Source organism: Pogonomyrmex barbatus, unplaced genomic scaffold (genome assembly GCF_055798465.1).
Source record: "Pogonomyrmex barbatus isolate J1 unplaced genomic scaffold, ASM5579846v1 scaffold8, whole genome shotgun sequence".
Taxonomy (NCBI): Eukaryota; Metazoa; Arthropoda; class Insecta; order Hymenoptera; family Formicidae; genus Pogonomyrmex; species Pogonomyrmex barbatus.
In genome coordinates this window covers 944,484-967,179 of record NW_028297182.1, presented here as the reverse complement: position 1 = coordinate 967,179, position 22,696 = coordinate 944,484, and the positions used below count along the sequence as shown (strand labels likewise).

General features: G+C 34.6%; 3 protein-coding genes across 4 annotated transcripts in view; 1 reads left to right on the top strand and 2 right to left on the bottom strand.

The window, feature by feature from the left end:
- The window catches only part of cno (adherens junction formation factor afadin), a 43,014-nt gene extending 36,851 nt beyond the window's left edge, over positions 1-6,163 (bottom strand). Inside the window, exon 1 of the mRNA XM_089084062.1 lies at positions 5,557-6,163. The gene's annotated coding sequence lies outside the window, so the exon portion shown is untranslated. The remainder of the gene's footprint in view (positions 1-5,556) is intronic.
- Positions 6,164-8,199: 2,036 nt separating this feature from the next.
- Positions 8,200-8,853, top strand: UQCR-6.4 (Ubiquinol-cytochrome c reductase 6.4 kDa subunit). The gene is made up of 2 exons (XM_011638589.3): positions 8,200-8,372; positions 8,588-8,853. Exons 1-2 carry the CDS (start codon positions 8,326-8,328, stop codon positions 8,700-8,702), a joined length of 162 nt encoding a protein of 53 aa, XP_011636891.2. The 5' UTR covers positions 8,200-8,325; the 3' UTR covers positions 8,703-8,853.
- Positions 8,748-22,341, bottom strand: LOC105425615 (uncharacterized). 2 transcript variants are annotated; one of them, XM_089084071.1, is made up of 13 exons: positions 22,147-22,341; positions 20,619-22,016; positions 20,139-20,503; positions 19,682-20,014; positions 19,312-19,576; positions 18,755-19,173; positions 18,390-18,614; positions 17,840-18,315; positions 17,628-17,739; positions 10,034-17,535; positions 9,540-9,622; positions 9,087-9,256; positions 8,748-8,987 (listed from the first exon to the last, which is right to left on the bottom strand). In XM_089084071.1, exons 1-10 carry the CDS (start codon positions 22,160-22,162, stop codon positions 17,380-17,382), a joined length of 3,765 nt encoding a protein of 1,254 aa, XP_088940197.1. In that variant the 5' UTR covers positions 22,163-22,341; the 3' UTR covers positions 8,748-8,987; positions 9,087-9,256; positions 9,540-9,622; positions 10,034-17,379. The 2 variants fall into 2 exon arrangements, with proteins under 2 accessions (XP_088940197.1, XP_088940196.1); XM_089084070.1 differs by having other exon boundaries at positions 9,087-9,179.
- Positions 22,342-22,696: the final 355 nt, after the last annotated feature.

The following is a 22,696-nucleotide window of genomic DNA, read 5'->3' as shown; positions in this document are numbered from 1 at the left end:
TAATTAAATTATGATGTTTAGAAGAAATATATGGTATATTTTTTTGTGCACACATCTATATAACATTCTTTTCCAGGATTTTTCTAAAAATTTCGATTTCGGTTTCAGCCAAAAAATGGACACTGAATACATAACTGAATATTCGTTTCCAGTTTTGGCGGAAATTAAAAAAAAAAAAAAAAGACTGTCGGATTCTACCGATAACCAATCCAAAATTATATTTTAAGTCGCATACTCTGTTGAATTTTAATTGTTGTACATGTAGATGTCTTCGTCAATGAAAATTTTATGACACGAACAGATCTGAAAAATTCCCCAAACTTCTCGCGCAGTTGGAGAATTTTATTTGCGATACATTTTGCTCGCACTTGAATGCTGGAAAAAAATTTGGAAACCACTGTCAGATATCAAACGCTCTATACCGGCACCATCGGATTCGGTGGTGCGTGTAATTGTCGTGCGTATCATGCTCGTTATGCCGCTCGTCGTGCTTAGCCGACGGCGCACCGGAAAGCTCCGGTAACGTGACATCGAGGAAATATTCGCATGAGAGATTTGGTCGATCTAGAAATAAAGAGCCCCGAGGAGGTTGCGTAAATCGCTGACCCGAAATCTCCACCCTAATTCCCGTTCAAGTAGCAATACTTGCTCGGGTGGCATCATGCGATAAGACACCGTTGAATGAGAAGCAATGACCGTTAATAGATTGCTAGGAAACGTCTGTAATACGAATAACCGCAAAAGAATATTTTTAAATCGTACTACACGTATTAAACGTATCACGATACACGTAGATTTAATGACATCGTATATACATATTGCATTTGATATCGATATGAACGCGATTTTTTTCGCATCGACGTATATTTAAAGATATGTGAAAATAATCCCTCTCATATATTTATTATGTGCAAAATTATTTGACGCTAGGCAATGCTATTATTTTATGTTAAAGTTTGCGTTATACTCAGCGGTGCATTCACTCGATCGATGAACGGTCCGTCTCGGACGAGTAATACCTGATTTTATCCTTCGAAAAACCGGTAGGAACGCGAGGAACAGTCAATGGGAATATAATACCTGCCTTGCAGGAGCATTCGAAAGGGTGAGTACATGTGCTCGTTGGTATAATGATATAATAACGCGGATCGCCACGAATGTCATCGCGCTCGTTTCGATCTCCGATTCGCAATCGAATAATATAATAATGGCGAACCGAATCGGTCTGCAGGATGAATCGGATTAACCAACTTCCTCGATTCGCCCTCTCGTGTTTCCAACGGAAAAAAAAAAATGAAATTACCAGGGTGCTTAATTCCGGCCGTAATGGTTTTTTGGCAACAATGTTGCCAAAAAAAATATAATTACAAATACAGTAATTTCCATACAGAATTCATTGTCTTAGCTGCCATCGCAGGGGAAATAAACTAAATTAAAAGTTTAAAATTTAAGTCTGGAAATAAACGACTAGATTTCAGTATTTCAAGAATCTGATCGAAAAGTTAAAGATGTACGAAGCATCGATTATCTTAAATCCATTTATAACGATGTCATTGAAAAATAATGTTTCTGTTCAAATACAATGTTTGCCCGCTCTCGATGTAATCCTTGTTATCTGATAGAAAATGAAGCATGTGTGATATATGTCTCGGAATAGACGCAGAATAATTCTCGAAGGTGCGTTGTTTGAATCTTTCCGGTTTGGACACTGTGTTGACAACTGTTGTCACACTTGATCGTTCCAGAATTATCCATTACGAAATCGCGCTATTGTGCGTCTGGCACACATTACACATTATCGCGCGATACAACACCGTAATATCTCTCACTCGTATTAGCATAGCTCTTCAAGATTTATGCATCTAATGCTCGTTGAATATATACAATTTCACTCGATGGCAATCGTTCTTTTTATAGAACAGCGAGCAAAAAGCGGGAATCGATGCGCAGATCTTATCTCTCGGGTGAGCTTCCACCAGAAATATCAAGATTCAGCAGAAGGAGAAAATATTATTTATTTTACGTGAGATATATGATTTATGTGCGGAATAAAAAAATCTCTTCGTATTCAAGCGACTGTATCTCCCGAACGATACTCAGCTGGGATCTTCTGGCGGAGTACCGATTATCGCGCGTTTAATTATGTCACACTGTTACGTTAATATATATCACAGACGATGTATATATATATATATATATATATATATATATACTAATGGCTTGTTTATTGCACTTAAGCGGTCGTTTCCTGTCTCATCCGCGTGTATCTAGGTGTAGGCCCCTCTGTGTACACTCTGTAATGCACATTCTTGTGGCAAAAGAGCATTGCTCCCTTCCCCACTCCCCCTTCTTCGTTAATCCCGCGAATGTGTCCCCGTCATGACGAAACACGCGTTCGTCGCTGTGAATTAAAACGGCAAATTATACAGGGTGCCGCACTCGTCGCGCGCTTTCTCTCGGTTAACAGATTCTTTGAATGATTCTCTGGTACACGCGATACCTGGCGCACCCAGTATAGTAAACATTTCGCATTTTCAATTACGCGTAGGTAGGTAGAAGATAGTAACCCGGGACGCTCTCCTAGAATCCGTTCCTTTTCATCATCGCAAATCGATTTAATAATGAGAATCGAATGTCTCTACACGCAAAGAGCAGAGTTTTGCTGGATATATACGTAGAGTTTCAAAAACAATTCTGTTGGGTCATCAAAATAATTATGTAAAACGTTCAAATTCGAATATAAAAAGATTTTGCAGTATTATCATCATGTTTAAATGTCCTAATAATTTCGATGCTCTAACAAAATTATTTTCCAGATCCATATCTGATCAAATTTTGAGATCCTACAGCAACATTGTTCTTCCTCTTTCCATGTACGAATTGAAAATATTATTTAAAAAATAAAGGTCATTAGCTTCTCATTCGATGTACTGAATTCTATTATAAAGATGAACCCGTAGAACAATACTTTTTGTCTTACAATACTTTTGATGTAAAATTTTCTTTTTAATTAAAAGAGTTTCAGAGGCTTAATTATGTCGTTCCGTCATATAAAATAAAAACTCTAAGGATCTGTTATTTTTGCAAAAATTAAAAAAAATGATGATTTTTTTTTTGTAGCAAATATTTGAACGATATTTCTCGTAAAATTTTCATCGCGACTGCCATGCGGACTGCCATGGACCGTGATTCTCTATCATAGTTTTGACAATAAAGGATCGGCCTCGCCGGGACGGTCGCCGATGACACGGCGCAGGCACCGTGCACAGTCGACAGATTTTATCAGCTGCTCGCTCCCGAGCAGAACACGAGCTGCGCAACGCGGGTTTTTAATTCATATCCTCGCGCTTTCGCATTCGCGGCCGTCAGATTTAATGCCGTTAGGTACTTTCTACTCATTCACACTTTCTATACATTATCGCCGTTCCAGTGGAAGTGCCGACCGCCGCCGGTCGTGCCAGTATTTTGATCCGCATACGCGTCTCGCGACGCGGGGAAGGAAGGTACAGGTATCTTCTCGCGTATATACCCCGAGTTCCTCCGGTTCTGGTCTCGCGGATCTTTCCTACGGCACTGCCGAAGGAAGCCACGAAGGAGCACGAAGGTCGCGGGTATGTCGCCTTGCATTGCATTGCGTTGCGTTGCGTTGCGCCGCATCGCGTTGCGTTGCATCGTCATTACGTGGAATACCTCCAAGTGCCGAGTAAATCTACGACACATGTCATTGCGAGCAACAAATCCCGGGATATTTTCATATGCCTGGGTGAAACGATCTTTTCGACGAAGCCATTGATATCGGATATAAAATGGGCACAAAACCACCAGCGGTTCTCATACGTTAACTCGACTAACAGACTAAACCTTCGTATTTGCATATCCGAAGCTACGGTGAATTCTTTCTACGACGATATAAACGTTCTTGACTAGCTCCTATATTATTGCACCACGGTGATGACCAAGCCGCGAATCGCTTCTATTAAGGATAAAATACAAAATTCAAACGATAGATTGAACGAAGAACTATTAAATAATAATTAAATAGCATTTAATAATAATTAAATAGCAGATAATACAAAATAGCTGCTAATACAAAAGTAATATAAAATAGATACAAAAATTAATAAATAAAAGTTTCGTTGATATTGCAATTGATTTTAAACTTCCGTTGACGTTTCAAGCTCGAATGTCCTCGCGTTTATCTCTGATTCTGATACAAACAGACAAGTCGCGATAAAGTATCTCCGATGACGCATTCTTTGCGTTTGAGAGGACACTTGCGAGGACAGATTACGGGTAAATATCATTTTTGTTAGAAATTAATAATTTCGTCGTAGACTCGTCGATTGAGATTCGGAGATTCAGTATCGACAGCGGTATATTTGTTACACGCATATGTCGATCGGCGAATGCTAACACCGTAAGAGAACACCGCGTGAGTGAAAGGCAAGCTAATAATCGGCAGCGTTACGAGAGACGTTTAAAAAGTTCACGTTTATACGTACTACTGTCGCGGTGCCCACGCGTGGGAAACGTGCGTTTAAAGCGCGGAACAATTTACGTTGCTTTTATTACCTCGCGTGATACAACGAAACTCGACGGCGAGGAGGTCGAGTGTCAACGTACGCGACCGATCTATTTCTATTTCTATCTCTATTTTCTTTAACGATCCTTATGTTTACAGCGCCGTATGTTGTATACATTCGCGTCCGTGTGTTTGATCAATCGCGGTGCTCTTTCGCGGGTTACGCTGGTATCAGGCGTAAAAGGAGGGGTGCGTTCAAAAATAACACCCGAATGCACCCAGATATCATTTTATCCTTCTTTAACATTCAACAAACTACAAGAATAAAATGATATATCCAGTGTCTTCGAACCCAGTCCAGATCGGGAGATTCAATTTTTTTTTTATAAGCCCCGTATCTCATGTTATAGCAATCGAGTAGAGATGTACAAATGTGAAATTCACGAAATTATTTGAATTTTCCTCGACGGAGTTATCGTGGCACGTCATTGGTAAGGTACCGTAAGGTGTCGTGCCGAAGTTTTCGAAGATGCGCGATTCAATTTAACCTTCCGCAAACTCGAACAGATTTCAAACACAAAATAAACGGAAATAAAAAATTAAACATAAAGAATTAAGAACGGAGGAATTAGTTTTGACATACATACATATTTGGAGGCATTGCTTCATACAGATATAGAATCATAGAATCTCGAGGTATTTATTGGTCGAAAGTAATTTTCCATTCCTAATTCTTTATTTCGGACAGCTTGTTTTTGAGTCTTAAATATTATTATTTGAAGATAGACAATTAATTCAAGGAATGTTGCTAACGATCACAGCGATATCGCTGTCGCGATTCGATGTCGACGATAAGCGGCGCGGTATCAACAGGTCCGCCGATGCGTCGTGTCATGTCGCGTTGTGTCACCGTCACGTCGCGTCGCGTAGCCACGACGGACAAAGCGAGGACGCGCTGCCCGGGATCTCTCGAATCGCCGCACCTTCGGCTGCGTATGTTACACGCGCGCGCGTGCAGAGGTACACGTATTTACCTGTCGCTTCCGTGACGAGGACGCGATTTCGCCCTCGAGGTTTCCGCCTTGAAAATTCCACCACTGCCGCTGGCACTCCGCCTGTACCGGCGCCGTTGCGGCACCACTCGGTACCACCTGACTAATACGCGCCAAGAGTCTTGCGTGGCCCCGCCGCCACCGCCGCTGTCGTCCTCGTTCTTTCTGCGTCCACTCGTCGTGCCGCCGCCGATCGCCGATCCGCCGCGCCGAGCGTCCGCTCGGCGCGCATATCTAGGCACATCCGATGCTCAGGAAGCGACGAACGTAACGAACGCGCCACGAGCGATGAAACAGACACGATGGAATGTGAACGCGGAGAGGCGCGTGAGAGAAAGCCCAAATCCTCGATCCTCACCGCACGCGTCGCCTCGCGGCACTGGAAGCTGGGAGCTGGGAGGGGAAAAATCGTGTCGCGGCGGCGCACACCACCGTAGTGACGTTTGCGTCGAGCGTGCTCGGCGAGCCGTCGGGACTGTCACGGGACCGGGGGCCCGTCGATCGGCCGTCAATACGCGCGAAATCTTTCTCTCTCTCGTACGCGCACGCGCACGCGTACTCGCTTCACCAAGAAAACGTATATAACGTGATTATAAGCGCGCAAGCATGAGCACGACGTACACACGGCGTGCGAGGCCCAGTGGACGCCGACGCTGCTGTTATATCGCTACAATAGCCGTAATTACTTAGTGATGTTGCGTGCGACGCGCATGCGCCGCCATGAAATGCTAGAGATGCAACAGAGCAAAAGTCCGCCATTTTTGTCTGCCAATGTTGTTAAATACAGCTGCTTCTCTTTTAATACAGTTGACGTATTTGAATATATTATAAAATTCATTGCTGATATTGAAAATTTATAGTTTACGTGACACATATATTTTATATTATTAGCGCTAGCAGTAAATTTTGGAACACATTTGAATCATTCGTAAATCGCTTTCCATTAACAATTTTGTTCAAATCACGGATGCAAGAATATATGGATGGAGAATAATGCCGCGGGGTGAAGTACAAAAGGTGAGAGACTGTAATGGTGGCGATATGGGTAATCTCACGAGCCTCTAGTAATCTATTACGTCTCGGTCAATACTGAGCGATGTGAAAATAGACAAAAAAATTGAGGTGGAGGTCCCCAGGCCGCAATTTTTTCTTTCCCTCTCAGATTTAATCTTCGCGCCTAAAAAAATATTTCGTAACTCCATTCATACACTCGTACACCCATGATTTAAATTCGACAGTCAACTTCCATTTTCCTCCCGAGAAGAAAAGTATCGATGGAATTTGAATAAAATTCTAAATGAAAAATGATTTGAATCAAAATTTTCTGCTAAAATTAATAATAATATATGATACATTATGTTAATTATAAATTTTCTACACTACAGCAACGAATTTTAAAACGCACCCAAATATATTTTCTAAAAGGGAAAGTTTTATATTGTATTAATTAATTTGTATGATTCATATTAATGCCTTTAATTTCTAGTCCATTTTTATCAATATTTGTTAATTTTAACTTGCTCAATTTAATTTACTCTTTATTAAGATCAATATTCTCGAGAATATTTATTTCTAATAAAAGATAAAGACAAAGAATAAAAAATTATCGTAATATGAGATATAGTCCACTTGATGCTACAAATGCTTCGAAGCATTTCGCATTTTTTGATTGATCAATTCATAAAATTCTTCGTTTTGATTGGTTAATCAAACGCTTCGAAACTTTTGTAGCGTGGACCGTAGTCTAAGTTAAACAGCGGGTTAAATTTGAGAACTGCCAACTGCAAAAATAAAAACTTCGTCATTTCTAACCTAATTTCTTGTTGTAAACATTTGTATTTATATTTTAAAGCATATACATTTATATAAATATTAAAAAATTATATTCTTATTTTATTATTATAATTCACACTCTATACGCTTTTTCTTTGCTATGAATAGATTAGAAAGTACGAGACCAAGACCGATTTTGGATTTCTTGCTATTGGCAATTCTGCTGGCCAAATTAACCGACCGATAGCGTTAAGGGGATGTTAAACTGACGAGCGAATTCCGACGAAACATTCACATATGTACATAGATACATAGATACATTTATATCATATACATACATACACTCGTATACATACATACATACATACATACATACACTCATCATACATTTCTGTACACACATATGAACAAATTTTTGTGATACTCCCTCGTTCGTATAAGTGTCTAAGCTTAATTCTAAAAACTCAACGTTGCTTCTTCATGTAATCTTCTAGTCTAGCAATATCAGTTTTATAGGTACAGGCTGTAAAAGTTTCATATAAAGCAAATATTTACGCGACTTGACAGCTTTGAACGCCATTTTAAGGTACCAAAAGGCAAAAATAATCTAAATTTAAAAATTTTTTCTCGTTCTTGATACGAAATTCATATGCTAAACACGTATTAATGCATAAACTTTAATTGTGGAAAAGAATTTCCAGATCTATAAAGTTAATAAAAAATGACAGCAATACAAAAATTATTGCGTTTTGTCGATAATACAGACAAATTTAGCATCGCTTTAACCGAAGTTGATGAGCCAGCCCTAATAACGCCAAGTGTACGTTAACGATGACAACGCATCTTGTAGCGTATTTTCGAACTAAAACAACTTCGTACGTGGAGTTACCTTTCTCTGTTCATTTCTCCTGATTTTGCTCTTTCTCTCGATATTGAAATAAGATTTTCTGCTCCCAAATACGATCAATATTGAAAAAAATGCCACTGCGAATCAATCGAAAATACACTGAATTGGCTACGAAATGGTGAGTTTTCGATATTTTCAGCGCACTTACAGAATGTCATAACCACGACCCCAACCGATAGCGCGAGTAAATTAATCTTCAATAAATAGCACACTCGATATAAAAAAGGTCCTTTTACAAATATTTAACTTATTTCTTTTTCTATCTAAATTAAAAAATATATTTAATCTAGGATTAATAGGATTTTCTGTTTTATATTATCTTTTACATTTTAGGATTCCAACTGCAACAGCTTATGGAGGCGGTGCATCGTTAGCATTATTGTATTTCACAGACTGGAAAGTGGTAGTGCAATATATTCCTTTTTATGGTAGCAAGTTTCAAAACTAAGCTACAAAGTTTCACAGTAAGATTATGTAATATAATGTAATAGTCTTGTTGGAATAATAGCAACTCTATTGTATCATACTATGTTTACATGTGTCCTTTGTTCATTTAAATTATAAAGTTCTAATAAAAAAAACATATGTAAAATTGATAATGGTGCATTCGATAAGTGGTGTTCATTCTATTTCTTGTTGCAAAGTTTTTTGTTTACGTTTCTCGTAAATCATATTTGCAATTTCCTCTGTTTTCGCAGCCTTGTGTCCCCTGTACCATGGCATTATGTGAGTCCTATGGAAAAAAAATGATTTGTACAATTTAATATCCAATAAATGTCTGATTTTTGTTTTATTATTTCATAGAAAAAAATATAAGAAACAAGATGTTTACCTACAACATGTCACACCAATAGCCCCAGTAATTGCCACAAGTCCCAACACAGTAAATTTACTAACAAGAAGATTCTTGATTTTCGTTACCGAACTGTAAGATGATTATTATATATTTCAAAAAAAACTCTATCCGCGGTCAAATGTATTTCGACAAAGAACTGGGATTTCCTTTTAAGAATGAAAATAATAGAAGATTTAACAATGTTTTTATTATTCTATATTTTTATACTTTTCCAATTAAATATGTGAATCAACTTCAATTTTTTCACTATAAAATCAGTTTATCACTATTAATATTTATTGATAGTAACAATAACATATACATACTATCACTATAATTAGAAATTCTAAACTTAATCAAACATTATTCACAATCGCAAAATATACGATTGATATAATCAGTGTACAGGTTATAGTCAGGTAAATGTTTTGAAAATATTTATCCAATTACCTCATTTAAATTTAGTTCTTTTTCACGATTTTTCATATGACTTTGCAACAGATTATTCCAATTATACAAACCGGTGCCCACTCCTATAAACAAAACGATATAAATTTGATCCTTGCGTAGTCCTCGTGGCACTCGAATTTTCATATTAAGAAACCTTCTGATAATAAATAATATACAGACCGCAAAGCAATTCAACAGATATATACTGAATATATATGTATATATATATATATATATATATATATATATATATATACATACAAATTAGTAGTGCATGTAGTATGGATTTCTATTTATTCATTATTAGAAACGATTTTATTTAATTATATAACAATTTCATAAATTTCGAACACTTTAATAGTAAATGTTCGGCAATTATGTAAAAATTGTTAAAATTTTATTAAAATTTTATTAAAATTTACATAATATCAATAATTATTAAAAATATAATTTAATAAAATAGAAAAATTATTTTTAACAATGAAAAGACTGACTGCGAATGTAGAATGACCATGCCTTGAAAATCTATTTTGACTAAGGCCTGTTCTACAATGCATATGTGTCAGTGTCGTAAGCCATACAAGAATTGACGAATCAGGTACGATCCATTTAGCGCTACAAAAGCTTCGAAGCGTTTGATTAATCAATCAAAATAAAGAATTCTATGAATTGATCAATCAAAAAATGCTTTAAAGCATTTGTAGCACCAAGTGGACTGCACCCATAATCGAATTTAGAGAGAATACTTGATTGTGATTGGCCCATTCTTACGGCTTATGACCCCTAACACCGACACATCATGCATTATAGAACAGGCCTAATTGATCAATGCGATTGGTCAAATCTTTCTTTATCTAAAGCAGCGACACACAATGCTTTTTTCCTGCTGATTTGCTAGTTGGATTTGCGTACTTGCTGAGCTCTTGTTTTTGATTAGTATATACTTTTAGATTGTGAACTGTTTTCTCTTATAATTCAAAAACTAAGCTTTTGATAAAAATTTGGTAGAGGAAAAATTATTTTAGAATCGACTCAGGAATATGATATTTTAAGGACAAACGGTTGTTCTGAATCATCCTGTGTGTATATATATATATATATATATATATACATATATATATATGTGTGTGTGTGTGTGTGTGTATATATGCACAGTGAATAAATATATATATATATATATTGTGGCGTTGGTGAAGAGCGTTGTCCACGATGTGTTAAATTTGATGGCGGAAAAAGATGGGTTAGCCGATTTAGACGTCGACAGTGAGGTTGTGAGCGAACCTTGAAAGTCGAGGTGTCCAGTGATTGGCTGTCTTTACCGGTTGGCAATGTTGAGTTGGCCGTATGGACATCGACAAGAAGATTGTGCGAACCTCGGCAAGTCGAGAGCGTCCAATGATTGGTCATGGAGAGTCACGTCGTCGAAAACAGCGCGGGCTTCATGTGGCCGTGTCTGTATTTCGAGGGAGAGTTGAGAAGGTTGCGTTGCGTGTTCAGATCACGTCGGGGTCACCATTTTGTGACGTTGGTGAAGAGAGCGTTGTACACGATGTGCTGAATTTGATGGCGGAAAAAGATGTGGCCGCGGTGAGATTTGAAAACTTAGGTTCTCAGATGTATAACACTGGACCTGTGTGAAGACAGCTCCCAAACATTGAAAAACAAAGTTTCTATAGCTCATTCGATTGCTCATCGTTTGCACATGTATGCACATTTTGAATTTTCGTTTGCATACTTCTAGTAAAAAAATTATTAACAAAACGAATTTCGGGGGGCCATCTTCACACTAGCCCCCCAATTATGAGTAAATTAAATAAAAAATAGCTCAATTGATAGATATTCGTTTGCACATTGCCAAACAGGTCGATTTTTCGTTTGCACATCTCTAGTTAAAAAGTTATTAACAATTAAAGTTTCAGAAACGAGCGAGTTCAATAAATGAGGTGAAAACAAAAATATTGTGCTTAAAATGATATTAATTGAAAAGTTGCGGCGTTTTCATTCATATTCGATTCTTGTTTATTTCTCATAAATCTATTGTATATTCTCGTCTTTAATATCTGTACCTAAACGTTATATCTTGTAATAACTGAAACGCCACAACTTTTCGATTGATATCATTTTAAGCACAATATTTTTGTTTTCACCTCATCTATCGAACTCGCTCGTTTCTGAAACTTTAATTGTTAATAACTTTTTAACTAGAGGTGTGCAAACGAAAATTCGAGCTGTTCGGTAAAGTGCAAACAAAAATCTATCGAATAATACCATTTTAAGTTAGTCATAGTTCTTCCCATCTAGCGCTCACATAATTTTTCCCATTTAGCGCGCACATAGTTTTTCCCATCTAGCTTCCACATAGTTTTTCCCATCTTCTTCCTACATAGTTCTTCCCATCTAATTCCCATATAGTTTTTCCCATCTTCTTCCCAAGGAGTTTTTCCCATCTTCTTGCCAAATAGTTTTTCCCATCTTCTTGCCACATAGTTTTTCCCATCTAGCTTCCACATAGTTTTTCCCATCTTCTTCCTACATAGTTCTTCCCATCTAATTCCCATATAGTTTTTCCCATCTTCTTCCCAAGGAGTTTTTCCCATCTTCTTGCCAAATAGTTTTTCCCATCTTCTTGCCACATAGTTTTTCCCATCTTCTACCCACATAGTTTTTCCCATCTTCTTCCCACATAGTTTTTCCCATCTAATTCCCATATAGTTTTTCCCATCTTCTTCCGACATAATTTTCTCCATCTTCTTCCCACATAGTTTTTCCCATCTTCTTCCCACATAGTTTTTCCCATCTAATTCCCATATAGTTTTTCCCATCTTCTTCCGACATAATTTTCTCCATCTTCTTCCCACATAGTTTTTCCCATCTTCTTACCACATAGTTTTCCCATCTTCTCCCCACATAGTTTTTCCCATCTTCTTCCCACATAGTTTTTCCCATCTTCCCACATAGTTTTTCCCATCTTCTTCCCACATAGTTTTTCCCATCTTCCCACATAGTTTTTCCCATCTTCTCCCCACATAGTTTTTCCCATCTTCCCACATAGTTTTTCCCATCTTTTTCCACATAGTTTTTCCCATCTAATTCCCACATAGCTTTTCCCATCTTCCTTCCACATAGCTTTTCCCATCTAACGCCCACATAGTTTTTCCCATCTTTTTCCCATATAATTTTTCCCATCTTCTTCCCACATAGTTTTTCCCATCTACTTCCCACATAGTTTTCCCATCTTCCCGCATAGTTTTTCCCATCTAATTCCCATATAGTTTTTCCCATCTTCTTCCTACATAGTTTTTCCCATCTTCTTCCCACATAGTTTTTTCCATCTAATTCCCACATAGTTTTTCCCATCTTTTTCCACATAGTTTTTCCCATCTTCTTCCCATATAGTTTTTCCCATCTCCTTCCTACATAGTTTTTCCTATCTTCTTCCTACATAGTTTTTCCCATCTAATTCCCACATAGCTTTTCCCATCTTCCTTCCACATAGTTTTTCCCATCTTTTTGCCACATAGTTTTTCCCATCTAATTCCCATATAGTTTTTCCCATCTTCTTGCCACATAGTTTTTCCCATCTAGTTCTCATATAGTTTTTCCCATCTTCCCACATAGTTTTCTCATCTTCCCATATAGTTTTTCCCATCTTCCCACATAGTTTTTCCCATCTTTCCACATAGTTTTTCCCATCTTCTTGCCACATAATTTTTCCCATCTACTTGCCACATAGTTTTTCCCATCTAATTCCCATATAGTTTTTCCCATCTAGTTCTCACATAGTTTTTCCCATCTTCTTGCCACATAATTTTTCCCATCTACTTGCCACATAATTTTTCCCATTTAGTTCCCACATAGTTTTTCCCATCTAACGCCCACATAGTTTCTCCCATCTTCGTCCCACATAGTTTTTCCCATCTAATTCCCATATAGTTTTTCCCATCTAGTTCCCACATAGTTTTTCCCATCTTCTTCCCTTATAGTTTTTTGCATCTTCCTTCCACATAGTTTTTCCCATTTAGCGCGCACATAGTTTTTCCCATCTAGTCCCACATAGTTTTTCCCATCTAGCTTCCACATAGTTTTTCCCATCTTCTTCCTACATAGTTCTTCCCATCTAATTCCCACATAGTTTTTCCCATGTCGTTCCCACATAGTTTTTCCCATCTTCTTCCCACATAGTTTTTCCCATCTTCTTCTCACATAGTTTTTCCCATCTAATTCCCACATAGTTTTTCCCATCTCGTTCCCACATGGTTTTTCCCATTTTCTTCCCATATAGGTTTTCCCATCTTCTTCCCACATAGTTTTTCCAATCTAATTCCCACATAGTTTTTCCCATCTTTTTGCCATATAGTTTTTCCCATCTAATTCCCATATAGTTTTTCCCATCTTCTTCCCAAGGAGTTTTTCCCATCTTCTTGCCAAATAGTTTTTCCCATCTTCTTGCCACATAGTTTTTCCCATCTTCTACCCACATAGTTTTTCCCATCTAATTCCCATATAGTTTTTCCCATCTTCTTCCCAAGGAGTTTTTCCCATCTTCTTGCCAAATAGTTTTTCCCATCTTCTTGCCACATAGTTTTTCCCATCTTCTACCCACATAGTTTTTCCCATCTAATTCCCATATAGGTTTCCCATCTAATTCCCATATAGTTTTTCCCATCTTCTTCCCACGTAGTTTTTACCATCTAATTCCCGTATAGTTTTTCCCATCTTCTTCCTACATAGTTTTTCCCATCTTTTTGCCACATAGTTTTTCCCATCTAGTTCTCATATAGTTTTTCCCATCTTCCCACATAGTTTTTCTCATCTTCCCATATAGTTTTTCCCATCTTCCCACATAGTTTTTCCCATCTTTCTACATAGTTTTTCCCATCTTCTTGCCACATAATTTTTCCCATCTACTTGCCACATAGCTTTTCCCATCTTCCTTCCACATAGCTTTTCCCATCTTCCTTCCACATAGTTTTTCCCATTTAGTTCCCATATAGTTTTTCCCATCTAACGCCCACATAGTTGTTCCCATCTTCCCACATAGTTTTTCCCATCTTCCCACATAGTTTTTCCCATCTTCCCACATGGTTTTTCCCATCTAGTCCCCACATAGTTTTTCCCATCTTTTTCCACATAGTTTTTCCCATCTAATTCCTACATAGCTTTTCCCATCTTCCTTCCACATAGTTTTTCCCATCTAACGCCCACATAGTTTTTCCCATCTTTTTCCACATAGTTTTTCCCATCTAATTCCCACATAGCTTTTCCCATCTTCCTTCCACATAGTTTTTCCCATCTAACGCCCACATAGTTTTTCCCATCTTCTTCCTACATAGTTTTTCCCATCTTTTTCCACATAGTTTTTCCCATCTACTTCCCACATAGTTTTCCCATCTTCCCGCATAGTTTTTCCCATCTAATTCCCATATAGTTTTTCCCATCTTCTTCCTACATAGTTTTTCCCATCTTCTTCCCACATAGTTTTTTCCATCTAATTCCCACATAGTTTTTCCCATCTTTTTCCACATAGTTTTTCCCATCTTCTTCCCATATAGTTTTTCCCATCTTCTTCCTACATAGTTTTTCCTATCTTCTTCCTACATAGTTTTTCCCATCTAATTCCCACATAGCTTTTCCCATCTTCCTTCCACATAGTTTTTCCCATCTTTTTCCACATAGTTTTTCCCATCTAATTCCCATATAGTTTTTCCCATCTTCTTCCCACATAGTTTTTCCCATCTAATTCCCATATAGTTTTTCCCATCTTCTTCCCACATAGTTTTTCCCATCTTCCCACATAGTTTTTCCCATCTTCCCACATAGTTTTTCCCATCTAGTCCCCACATAGTTTTTCCCATCTTCCCACATAGTTTTTCCCATCTTCTTGCCACATAATTTTTCCCATCTACTTGCCACATAATTTTTCCCATTTAGTTCCCACATAGTTTTTTCCATCTTTCCACATAGTTTTTCCCATCTTCCCACATAGTTTTTCCCATCTTCCCACATAGTTTTTCCCATCTAGTCCCCACATAGTTTTTCCCATTTTCCCACATAGTTTTTCCCATCTTCTTGCCACATAATTTTTCCCATCTAATTCCCATATAGTTTTTCCCATCTTCTTCCGACATAATTTTCTCCATCTTCTTCCCACATAGATTTTCCATCTAATTCCCATATAGTTTTTCCCATCTTCTTCCCACATAGTTTTTCCCATCTTCTTCCCACATAGTTTTTCCCATCTAATTCCCATATAGTTTTTCCCATCTTCTTCCTACATAGTTTTTCCTATCTTTTTCCTACATAGTTTTTCCCATCTAATTCCCACATAGCTTTTCCCATCTTCCTTCCACATAGTTTTTCCCATCTAACGCCCACATAGTTTTTCCCATCTTTTTCCACATAGTTTTTCCCATCTTCTTCCCATATAGTTTTTCCCATCTTCTTCCCACATAATTTTTCCCATCTAGTTCCCACACAGTTTTTCCTATCTTCTTCCCACATAGTTTTTCTCATATATTTCCCATATAGTTTTTCCATATACTTCCCACATATTTTTTCCCATATACTTCCCACATAGTTTTTCCCATATACTTCCTACATAGTTTTTCCCATATACTTCCACCTGTGTGAATAGCCCCCTAACATTGAAAAACATAAAGTTTCTGTAGCTCATTCGATTGCTCATCGTTTGCACACTTCTAGTAAAAAAATTATTAACAAAACAAATTTCGGGGGGCCATCTTCACACTAGCTCCCCAACTATGAGTAAATTAAATAAAAAATAGCTTAAGTGATAGATATTCGTTTGCATATTGTCAAACAGATCGATTTTTCGTTTGCACACCTCTAGTTAAAAAGTTATTAACAATTAAAGTTTCAGAAGCGAGCGACTTTGGCAGATGAAATCTATCGAATAATACCATTTTAAGCACAACATTCTTGTGACATAATGCCAAACAGTCGCGCCGCTCAAGAAAGCGCGATTTCGAACTTTCGCCAATTCACATCAATTGAATATTTCACGACTTTATAATACAATATCTGATTAGAATTCTAAATTTAGAATTTGTAATTATAACAATCAGTAATATATGTTAAGGGGATACTGAACTTGTCTGAATTACCAACAAAACGCAATAATTTTTGTATAACTCTCATTTTTTATTAACGTTATAGATCTGAAAATCCTTTTCCACAATTAAAGTTTATGCATTAATACATGCTTAGCATATGAATCGTATCAAGAACGAAACAAAATTTTTAAATTTAGATCTTTTTTACCATTTGGTACCTTAAAATGATGTCCAAAGCTGTCAAGTCACGTAAATATTTGCTTTATATATAACTTTTACAGCCTATACTTACAAAACTGATATTGTTAAACTAGAAGGTTACATGAAGAAGCAACACTGAGTTCTTAAAAGTAGGCTTAGACACTTATTACGATCAGGGGAATATCACAAAAATTTGTTCATATGTGTATCATGTGTGTACAGAAATGTATGATCAGTGTGTGTATGTATGTATGTATGTATGTGTGTATGTATGTATGTATGTATGTATGTATGTATGTATGTATGTATGTATGTATGTATGTATGTATGTATGTATGTATGTATGTATGTTGTATGTATATATGCAAGTATACATAAATGCATCTGTGTATATGTATATGTATATGTATATGTACATATGCGTGACGTTTTCGTCGGAATTCGCTCGTCAGTTCAGCATCCCCTTAATAATATTACTATCAGTAAATGATATCAATAATATGATACTTTATAATGAAAGAATTTTGGAATTGGTTTAAGAGAGTATTTTAAAAAAAAAGAGAAATTTAAATTTTGCCAGAATATTTATAAAACTTTTTAAACGTATTTAACTGTATTTTAAAAACTTCTTGTAACGATGTTGGTAATGTACGAGATAAAAAGGCGAGTCCATGTTGATCGCAGATGCTAATTAATTGACATAGAGATTCGTGTAAAGCCATCTGCAACAGAAAAAATATATATAATAAAAATAATTAATAAAATAAAATAACAATTTAATAAGATAACAAGTAACAGCATATAAAGATATTACCTTAACATAAGAAGGTATAGTGCCTTCCACAATTAATTGCAAAAGATCCGCAATTACATACGGACCCAGTCGTATCATATCTTTCTTTAACTTTACCAGCATGCTTGTAAATCTGTTAAAAAAATATTTATTTTTTTAACTAATTAATTTGATCAATAAATTTTATCAAAATCAATATTTAATATATTAAAATTTTATCTAATTGAACTTACTTTGTAACATCGAGTGCGAAACATCTAAATCGATGTTCGTCAAATTTATCAGTTATATTTTTTGACGCATGGACAATGATATTTACTGTATGTCTATACAATAATAATAAATTAGGCAATCTATCTATTATCAAGTCTGTTTTGACCTTTATTAAAGTTTTGCATATAGCAAGCACGTTTTCGCATGATGATATATTTGCTTCGTCGAGCGATTTTAAACTGATCAGTGTAATAAGATCAATTGTAATATCAGGAATAAGTAAGTGCTTGGCACTGATTATATCGTGAGATAAATGCAACAATCCTGACCAATATGCGGTAGGGACATCTAATCTTAATACAGTTTGGAACAAATTGTTGATTACATTTAAACGCATCTTGTTACGTTTAACATTCATATCTGTCTTCATTATACTGCTCCAAACAACAAACAGATTTGTCCATTCTGTTTCATTTTTTTGTATCAAACTATTGATCTATAAAAAAAATCTATATGAAAAAGGAATATACATAGATATTATTAATGGTTATTATGAATATACTGATATACCGTTTGATCTTGCAATAGTTTCAAAAGTTCATAAAATTCTTTTAACTCGTTAGACACTAATAAAAGTTCAATCAAATTCTTGTACGGATGTTTCAGCATCACAAACCATAAGTTTTTGATGATCGTATGAATTTCAAACATTTTGCGATGTTGTAAAACAATAATCGATAATAATATACCTTGTTGTAATAATTTGCTATTTGTTTTGCTTGAATTTTCTGTTATCTGTAAAAGAAATTTGTTGTTGAATTATTTGAATATTTGCATAAATTTAACATGTATACTTCTATATTAGGGAAGAGAAGGCTTCAAAGGGAATGATTTAAAATATCGCATGTAAATATAATTCTTTCTATGTTATTTACCGCGAATATGTTTCTGAGAGTTACTTCAGTCAATTGTTTCAAAGGGTCAGTAATTTTTCCAGTTTGAAACTTTATTTTTAACACTGCTGTTAAACATCTTACGTCAAAATCACTATTTATATCTTCAGGTAATATTTTTAAAATGGCTTTGGCTAATTTTTTCTCTGCTTTCCTAAAAATAACTTTTTGTTCGGTATCCAATTTTGATCTGACGGCATCCATGCATTCCAAAATAATGCACATAATTTCTTTGTGTTGATCACAGATTTTTACGAAATTCTTTAAAGTAGCATACGTTTTCACATTCCGAAGAGAGAACTCGCAAGCCTTTGAAAATGCTTTATTTTGTGATAACTGATTTACTAATATTTTTGGTTCTATATATTGAAATACGTCAATTCCAGCTTTTTCGAATAAATCTAGATAATAATTTTTATTAATGTTTTTATTAGAGATTTCTATATACAAATAAACTAAAAAATTAAGTAAATAAATAAACAAAGATAAATAAAAAAATAAATTATAAAAATAAATTACCTGAATTAAAAATAAATTACCTGAAAATATCATGTTGCATAATCCTGATACTTTGTCATTTGTTTCATATTTCCTACTAATAGAATACACAACCAGAAATATCAATATTTTTACATTAGAACTGAAATACATCGTCGGTAAATGGAGAAATATTTCTAAATATAATTCAATTTTTAAAGAAATTGTGTTTGTCATTTGCAACCAATGTTCTTGTGATATTTGTTCTTTTAGAATTTGTAAGATTTCTAATAATTTGTTGTTATACTCATTTTCCATCAATAGCTTCTGAAATTTTATTGAATTAATAAGAATAAAAAGATAGGATTATTTTCAAATATTAATTTAAGAATTTTAAATTTCCAGGCATTGAGAATTATGTATATTACTTACAGCACTAATATGTTCCGTAATGGGCAATGAAAAGCTTTGTCCTATCTGGATAAAAATATGACTTAAAAGATACATTATAAAGCGTCTATTTTCTTGAAGATACTCTTTATCCAATATATGAAGCCAATCATGAAAATTTTTTTCACTTGATGTTATATCCACTAACAATAAATATGTCACTTTTGATATTTCTTTGTCATGTAACAAAGAAAGCATAGTTGTGTCATGCTTCAAAATAGTGCTCCAGGAATATTCAAGGCCATCTATTAAACCATGAAGTTTAATTGGTTTATTTGATATTTCTATTTTTAGTCGATATAAAATAAGTTTATTCTGAAATTAAGAATGTGTCCAATTAAAAATGTGTTTAAAAAAATACTCCATTTTCAAAACTGAACATGTATTATGATCGAAATATATTTTTTTATAAATAAAAAAAATTTGTAAAGAGAGATACCATGATATTTTTGCAATTATCTTCTCCAAAATTAGTAATTCTTTGAATCAATTGTTGCCAAGGATCATCCAGAATTGGAAATGGTAGTTTCTTTGTAACAGGATCTTTCAATATATAATATTTAAACATACTTTGTATTTCGCTCAAAGATTGCACTGCACTTAGCAATATTATAATAACAGTTTTGTTATGATTCAAGCACAATGCCTTGTTTATCAATAACGACAGTGCATTTCCTATTTCATCTAGACCATTGACAAATTTCTCATGAGCAGATAATGTTCTGGTATATTCGAAAACCTGCATACCTTCAAAAAGTATGATGAGTAGTTCTACTGTTACCTTTAATAATAATATATTTTTACCTGTAATTTGTATTAAAGAAAAAAGATATAATTCTTATTAATATTATATTATATGTAATTTTTTCTACATTATTAAATTAACTATTATTCAATGCTGCAAATGTAAGATACTTACATGAAGTATTAGATTGCAATAACTCTGCACAATCAGTATTTAAATAATATACTAATGTTCTTATAGTTGTTATTGTCTGTGAACTGGTAAAGTTGCTAATTGTTTTCATAAGTTTGATTCTAAATTCATCCAAAAAAAATGTAGTATCTTCTTTATATGTTTTCTTTATTGTAGTTTGCTGCTTCAGTGATGTTAACAATTGCGAGATAAATTTTTGTTCTCGTCTTAATTTCGTGCTAGCATGTAGAATTGCAATTAACAAGTTTGTATGATAAACAGTTTGTTCTTTTATAAGTATTTTATTTAAGATATCCGAGATATTATTCTCTATTAAAACCGGATTGATATATGAAAGTTGAATGAGTATTCCATAATGCGCAGATATCATATTATCATGTGTTAAAATGTTATTTATAAGATTTTGGAAATACTCGGTCAATGTGATACCTTCCACAGTGTTATCAAAATTGAATATTACATCATTTAGTAATTTAAGGAAAGAGTCTAAAATTTCCCATTTATATTTTCCAGAAGAGTTAATTAGATTTCTGAAGAATACATCCAACAAAATAGGATCTGATTTGTAAGTACCTATTATAGAACGAAAAATAAACTGGTATGTCAGAAGATTACATCGAAGACTTGATGTCTCTACATGTTTAGATAATATACAAAACAAGTCTGATAACATTGATTGATTTGATTCTTCAGTTTCTTTAGTCTGCACAGACCTGTTTTTTCCTAGCAATAGCCGCTGGATACATTTGTAGACTGCTACACCAAGCCTATTTGTATTATCCATATTTGTATGATCGACTAAGTTACAAACAAGATATAAAATATCTTGTATAAAAATTGACCTTAGTTCATCTTTTGTAAGGATCATCTGTTTATATATTTGCATGAGACTTTCAAGTATGTCTATTACAGTGTCATTTTCTAAAGGTGACAATTTACATGGTTCAGATAGCTCATTAAAATCTTCTTGCATTAGATCGCTATAATGTTTTGAAATATTGTTAAGTAGAGTCTTTATTAAGAGACCTAGAATTTTTGGCTTGTTTATAAAATATTGTCGCATACTAATATTAGTTAGGACCAAACTGCAACTTTTCAATATATCCTCATATATGTTTTCCATATTACTGTTTAATGCTTGTATAAGCATATCAATTAAACATTGTTTCATGCTAGCTGTAATATTAATATAGACAGATCTCAAACAATTATTCAAAGTCTTCCAACTATGTTCATTCGTAGGACAAATTTTGCATAGCCATTCCAACAATAAATCCTCTTTACGAACAAGTGGCAGATCCTCTGCATAAAATGCAGTTTCTGCTAATTTCAATCGCTTTGGTAAAGGATAGTCATCCGAGTTTAACCGTTTTAATAATTCTGTAATATATAAATTATATCATAAAAATTATTTTTATAAAAAATAAAAAATTTATAACAATTATAGTATAAATATCAGGTTATATAGTCACGTGTACATTCATATCTCGGAGATTTATAATATATATACCTCTTGACAGCGCCATTAAGACAATTTATATAATTCCTTGATTAATTTTAACAAATTTATCACACAAACACACACATATATATATATAAATATATATATATATATATATATATATTTATATTTATAATATTGATATTAACAAACACAGCAGTGATTCGAGCCAACTTTGCACACATTTATCCGCGCGCGTGACAGCAGTGGCTACAAACTACTAGTAAGGGTATGTTCTGAAATCAATCTTGGTCAATCTCAGAAATTGTAGGATTGGAAGAAGTATTGGTTTACTGATGTGTTGTTTTGAAATGAATTTGGTACGCATATCATTGTGATAAAAGTAAAAAAAACCTAAAATAGCTACGGTAATTAGTTTAGTTTTAGACAATTCAGACGATGTTTCGTCCTAAAAATATATATGTTCAAATAGAACAGTTATAAAAATTGAGATTATTTCATCTTTTTGATTTCTAATCTATTTCTAATATATTTATTCTTCTAAAAATTTAAAAATATAACCTAAGATGGATTTACTGCTGTACAAATACCTCGAAGT